The 7127-nt window shown below is 30.6% G+C and overlaps 1 protein-coding gene across 1 annotated transcript; it reads right to left on the reverse strand.

The window, feature by feature from the left end:
- Window positions 1–55: 55 nt before the first annotated feature.
- LOC109338361 lies at window positions 56–1366 on the reverse strand. The gene is made up of 2 exons (XM_019575572.1): window positions 965–1366; window positions 56–262 (listed from the first exon to the last, which is right to left on the reverse strand). Exons 1-2 carry the CDS (start codon window positions 1245–1247, stop codon window positions 96–98), a joined length of 450 nt encoding a protein of 149 aa, XP_019431117.1. The 5' UTR covers window positions 1248–1366; the 3' UTR covers window positions 56–95.
- Between the last annotated feature and the right edge of the window lie 5761 nt (window positions 1367–7127).

Genomic DNA, 7127 nt, shown 5'->3' on the forward strand with positions numbered 1-7127 from the left:
TATATATATATATATAAATAAATAAAAGGTTCTTGTGCTTCTAAAACTTTTGCTTCTCCCTTAAATGTACACACTAATACACGGATTGTGGATAGTTACGAGCCATCTATGGATGGCTTAATTACAGTGTAAAATAGTACATTGTAAAACATAGTAAAGAGAACTAGGCTAGCAGCTACATACGCAAGAAACGAATCTGAAATTTCTAGCTTCTTATTAGTGTCAACATTGGCTTGTTCTTCCGTCAGTTTCACGTCTGAAACTGCAAAAAGTAATGAAATAATATGGTTGAGTGAAAATTGTTTAGGTGAAATACCATCTATAATGAGAAATTTGAATGCCATACTAAATGGTATCTCGTGTATTAATCAGTTATTTATTAAATAAGCTAACATAAAAATTATAAAATATTTAATATTCTATAAAAACTTAATTTTAACACACTAAATATAGGAATGCAATTCTCTAAATATGAATTGCATAGTTTGGATTAATGTCGCCTTAGTATAGGAGAAAAAATGTATATAAGAAGGACATAAGAAATTTAGGATCATTGATAATTTATATTCAATCATCATTGAGTTAAGTATAAATAATATTAAAAAATTGGTAATCATGTAGTGACTGAATAGAAACTTTTACTTTCACAATACAACTTTACACACTTATTGTAAATTATCATCTCTTTGAAGAAGGAAATGGAGTTGATTAAGATAAAAATGTCATAAATACAAGTAGTATTAATATATACTATATGTACAAAACGCATATTATAGCAAGAAAGTTAGTAATTTATTTAGGATTTGTTTGTAAGTTGGGTTTTCAATGGAAAAGAAGATGAAAGTAAAGATAATCATCTTACAAATATATTTCATGACATTCAATATTTCTCATCAAAAACTCAACTCATAAATAGACTAATTGCTAAGCCATGTTCTTTAGTCCAGAAAGAAAGAGTAGGTACCCCTGACTTTTGGCGAAGAGACTTGTTTATTGGAGAAAGACTGAAGTTGCTTATCAAGCTCTCGTAGAGCTTCTCTGGCCTTATCTGTGTCTACCTCATATTTCTCTGAATCTTCTTTCACTGCATGAACTCTGCAACAAGAAGAATATGAATAAAATGGGTTTATAACCAGCCTCTTTTTTCTGTCCTTAAATATGCCACCACTAAGTGATGAGTGTGGAGAAAGTGATGCAAACAATTGTGGTGGTTGCTTATAGAAGCAAAGAAGCTGCATAGAGAACATTTGAATATGTGGAAAGGAAAATTCTCCTTCACTCTTCACTCATCCAACTCTACAACACAACCAAAGGATTTGAAGATAATGTTATATCTTCATTTATGTTCAGTGTGATAGTGACCTTCTTTGATATTATCATACTATGGGTGTTTGGTAACACGTGCTGGAGTTACGCTGAAATAGGGATAAATGGAGTGAGACTAATTGGGAATAGGAATAGGAATAGCTGAATAGTTTAGGCATTATTGTCATTTTATCACTTTTGCTTGCCTAAAAAGGAATAAGAGAATAGTGAGAGAATTCTTGTTATTTTATCAATGTTGCATTTTGTTTTTGCTTATGCTGTTTACCTTAATTGTTTTGTTATTTCTGTCCAGCAAACCATTTTATAATTGTACATAATGTATAAAGTTTAACATCAATTAAATAATAACACTATAAAGTGTATGTTAAAATCTAAACCATGTCTTATAATATATTTTAAAGACGTCTTGGACTTTGACATGGCATAAAATACAAAAGCCAACTCAAAATCTCACTAGATTTAAATTTAAAACTCTAACTTGGGATGGATCTTAGTAGTTCAGATTGAGGACATTTTCCTATTGTTTAAATGTGATAGAAGGATGACCCATGCCAATGTTGTTGCTCAATTCAATTGAGCAGAAATCGAATTTTAAGTGTTGAGATAATCTAAATAAATTATAAATCGGCCTCTGAGTTTTTGATATGAATACTTGAAAAGAGACTTTGACATTCAAGTTAGTATTTAAATGAAACAATATAGAGATAAGTCAAAGTTAAAATCAAGAAATATTGTGGTAAGATCGTGAATAGGATATAGTTCCTATTGTCCAAAACCTCCACTTTTTATATTGATTTTGGATAGGCTTGCTTTGTTGTGGAGGAAGGTCTAATAGTATCATGGTTGATGTCATCCTTCTATAGGTGAGGTATTAGCAAGCCTATATCTCAGCCTAGATGGTTGTGAGTAAGGAAATTTTGAGCCAATGACAACTCCTATATGCTCATAGGGGTTTCTTCCCTCACAAGTATCCATGATGGCTAGATATGGACCTTACTATAGGCCTATGTGGACCGATCTAAATATTGGGTATGTTTTTTGCCTTTTGATTTCTCGTTTTGAGTCTTTTGATATTTCGACAATGTACTTTATTCATGTTTGGGCCTAATGTTTATATGTGTAGGAACAGTTGCCCCCAATTCAATGATATGTTTTTCTTTGGACGTACCATAAGACTCATACTTTTGATTGTTTTTCATGGATATCATGTATTTCTTAAGCATAAGAGGATGAATGCATTTTAAAACATCTAGTGTTTGTATGCTTTACACTATGATTGTCCTTTATTGGACCAATGGATATGCATTTTAAACATCATGTTTTCTGTATGCAATCGCTTCTTCTTCAATACTACTTTTGAAAGAAATTTTTTTATTATATCCATTGAGAATCTTGACCTAATATTGTTTCCCAAACATATTTTTGTGGACTATTTGATTGCAAATATCCTATATGGATGTTTTTCCTAGATATGGTTTCAACTAAATTTATTAAGTGGGTGATTTTAAATTTTTTCACAGTTAAAAACTTTTTTATTCTTGTCACTGGCCCGTCTATGGTTGCTATCAATATATGTTTAAATTCAGGCACATGGGCTGTTGTGTTTCCATATTTATATTACTTGTTAAAATATGATTGTTCCGAGACAGGAAATGAGACACTCTTAAAGATAAGTGATCTTTGTCCATGTTACAGGTAACAGGTGGTGTGGCTTTATTTTTTAAGAGAAGTAATGGGTTGTTATAGGTTTGTCTATTGCATATAGATAAGGTATACCTTCCCATTTACTTCTTCCCTTATATATTGTATTTTCTTCATTTCATTAGTTTCAGTTCTTTTGGCAAGCTTTCCAAGGTTCTTGTGAAGGGTTCTCAATCCCTCAAGCATTTCTTGAAGCTGGTGAAATAGTGTGCCCCAAGGGTATTCATGGTCTGTTTGGAATGGTTTTTAGGCAAAAAATTATTTGATCCAAATACATAATTAACTTATGATTCAGTCTTATTTGTTTACGTTAAGACATTGATCTAAATATTATTATATGCAGTTTTTATCAGTTTTTTTATAAAGATTTGAACTCTACACATATACTTCAAAAATCACAAGCATGACTAAAATATTAAGTCTAATACACTTCAAAGTGACAAGTTTAGATGTATTCATGTTAATATTATCACAATATTGTTTACATACCCAAAGACATATTGCCACAATTCCACAATTTTGTTCCTACATGTTAATCTAAACAAAACAATAATTGTAGTATAAATTTAGAATTTACTGTTTCAAATAACACAACATAATTAAGGTCACGACAATGGATAATGATATTATATTCATAACAATATGTTCTCATTTAAAAAAGGAACAATTGAATATAGTGACAATTGACATTGATTCCTTCTTTCATTGTGCTTGTACTGTGTATTACAAGAAAACAAATATAACACTTAATTATATTAATCAAAAGAAATATAATCTCTATAGTGCAATTTTTTTACCTGAGTATGAGAATATATTACTTAGAAAACACATATTTTTTTAGCCATATCGAACGAACATTATTGAATCTACCATATGACTAATTGATTGTTGAATTTGCATTCTATCTGGTTTTAGAATTTTATTGAACTAAAGTGTTAAACACTTGAACTCACAATTTTTTTGTTCGCATTCCTAACAATCGAAGTTAATGTGGTCCGATTTGGGATAAGTCTAGTTCCTAGAGTTGGATAAAAAAACTGATTCAAACTAATTGGATTATAAAAAATCAATTCAACATAATCCAATTACATTTGGTTTTTATTGTTTCAGCTTATTTTGAACCAGTTTTCGATTTTGTTCTTAGACCGATTTGGATTTGAACAACTCTAGTGTTCCCTACTATTTGCAGATATGGCCAAGTTCTTCAAGAGCGCCTTTCCATATGAAAAGATGTCAGAATCTATGGTGGAGAGTTTGAAAATCGCTTATGATTGTCAAATCCAGCAAATGTGAAAGGAACCTTCTTAGGTGGCCATAGAATTATAAGCTCGAGTATTGTTTGTTGGTCATCAAGCATCTGACATGAGAAAGTCGCTAGCATCTAAGAAAAATAATTAGTTGTTCTATTCATTGTTGACAATATCGAAATCTCACGTAAGATAGGACATGGTAGATAAAAACATAAAATGTGTGATCGTAACACGGATCGTAAGATCCTACCAAATATTGATTTTTTTTAGACATATATATACACAGATAATAAAAACTTCAGCTTTAAAACTTAAACTTACAACATCAAAATATATGCATACAAGTATTAGCTCTCACATAATTACAAAACTAACATGTCAACACAATCAACTAAAGTGTTTGATAGCAATAAACACCAACAAGTATGAAAGTCTAATATCATGTTGCATACATATTATATATATAGTATAATATGTATGTGGAAATGTCATGTAGCTACGCCGTGTTTTATGTGGGAACATCATGTTTTATATAGGCTACAAGTATATTATAATAGTATGTATGTCGAGAGTGGAACAAAAGTCAATTTGAATGTTGATTGTGACATGTATAAAGCAAAATTTAACAATAGTGTAACACAACAAAAGCACATAAAAAGAAGAGAGAGAATATAACAAAGGCAACATATTGAACACCATTTTTCTCCTATTACATATTACAATATAAAAGAAAGAAAGAACATCACTTTAGAGATAATAAGGAAAAAAATATGTTGAAGATGAAGATGATAATAAGAAAACTTGAAAATGAAGTCTTGGGAGCTTTTGGCTGTGGATATAGCTTTTACTTATATTATGGTTATGATATGTTTGTTATTTTGCAATTTAGGGTTTAGAAAATTTTGGGTGAATCAAATGATTTTGGGCCATGGGTTTCTCCTTCTATACGGGTTTAGAAGATGGAATTTTGCAATTTAGAGTTTTTTCTATAAAAATAGAAAATCACGAGACAGTAATTTTATGATCCTATGATCTTCCTAGGCAATCTCACAAATGGTGGTAAGATCGCATTCAGAGTGAGCACGCGATTCACTAGCTCTTGAAAACTCGTAAGATCTACCGATCCTAGGAGTTAAATCGTGATATTAACTATTATGGTTCTACTAATAACTAATTTCAATCAAGTGACTGCAATTCAAAGGCTGCATGGGAACTTCTTCCGAGTGAGGAAATGGTTGATAAAGTTAGAGCGGATGTTTGGCCTTAAGTAATGAATTTCAGTGTTGCTTAAGGAGTTGTTCCCCAAAAGCCGAAAATATATGACTAAAATTGCTGGAAAGCAGCGTTATGCTGACTTCTAGTGACTTTCATATGGAATAAGGATATGTTGTCCCAAATCATTTCATGTTCGTACCAATAAAAATATGTCATATCAATTAAAAAATTACACAATTATTATTTTTATGTTTTGCTTCAATGTCAGTATTGCATGATATGGTTTGAAACATGCTTTAAGAAAACAAATCCTTGTTAGATATGACATCCAATAGGAAGTGAGAGAATTCCGTAAATCAATTCAAACTGATATATCTAAATGTTGATGAATCATTTATGTCTACTAATTAGTTTGTGGGTGAGACTCTACCCTCAACCTCCTACACCCTACCATCAACCACCCTTATAAACTCCCATTTTTTGTTGATGGTGAGACTCGAACCCACAACCTCCGGCACTCCATTCCTTACGACCACCTTCTTCACCATCGGACCACCTTATGACTCCCTTGTGAATAGTTATCATGCATTAATGAATTGTATAGTTTTTGAAATACTATTGTTAATGATCTAGATAAAACAATAATAACAAAGAAAATAATAATTACAATCTTATTTACTATCCTAACACATTAAAACATTATTGGAGGTTCTCTTTAACCAAAATCCAAAATGTTAAAGACAATGGTTGAATGTCCATTTTCTTTTTATCCCTTTTATCTGAGTCAAAATCCTCTTTAGTATTAAAAAGAAATGTGCTAGAGAGTCAAAATTCTCCTTATCTCTCTTATCTGAGTCATAATCCTTTGTAGTATTGAAAAGGAAAGTGCTAGAGAGTCATAATCCTCTACATTCCTCACAACTTTTCCATGTTCAATTTTTTCATAGTTAAATTTTTCAAAAACTGAAAAACTCATGTTTAACACTTTTCTAACAAATATTTTTATCTTCCTTTAGTCACTCATTTTACATACTGTCACAAATTAATATTTTGTCTACATTCCTCACAACTTTTCCATGTTTAATCCGAGAAAAAATGCTTCTACTATTGGCAATTTAGGCCATGTCTATGGGTCTTGCCTGCTAGTCCGCACTTATTTGGTGAATATGGTATGAAAAATATGTTCATCCACCCTTAAATTCCCACCCACTATGCTCTATTCGCCTTTGGGCATTTCATACGAGCACAATAGGTGGCCTGCAAACATTATTAGAGAAAGTATTGAACATCAAATATGCAAATGTATTTGTATTTCGTCAAATGTGACAAAATGTGTTTCAATTGTTATATATGCATTTGTATATCAAATGTGAGAAAGTACAATCATTTTCTTATTGTATATATATGCATTTGTATTTTCTATATTATATATATGCATATATATTATTCATTTTCTATTTTGTGTGCAAATTATATACTATGCATATTTTGTATTATATATATGCATTTGTATTTTTGCATGTATTGTTCCATTTATATGATCGTTTATTATGATAAATATATTGTATATGTATATGCAAATTATATGCCATTTATTTTGTATGACCAATGTATATATATTTGTATATATATATA

The sequence above is a fragment of the Lupinus angustifolius genome, unplaced genomic scaffold, assembly GCF_001865875.1.
Source record: "Lupinus angustifolius cultivar Tanjil unplaced genomic scaffold, LupAngTanjil_v1.0 Scaffold_22_92, whole genome shotgun sequence".
In the NCBI taxonomy this organism is placed as follows: domain Eukaryota; kingdom Viridiplantae; phylum Streptophyta; class Magnoliopsida; order Fabales; family Fabaceae; genus Lupinus; species Lupinus angustifolius.

Bases quoted from the DNA above. Each gene is read 5' to 3' on its own strand.
- LOC109338361 (XM_019575572.1), bottom strand. From the start codon at position 1,247: ATGTTCTCTATGCAGCTTCTTTGCTTCTATAAGCAACCACCACAATTG. The intron at 263-964 runs GTACCTACTCTT...TACTTTTTGCAG, and splicing joins CTCTTCGCCAAAAGTCAGGG to TTTCAGACGTGAAACTGACG.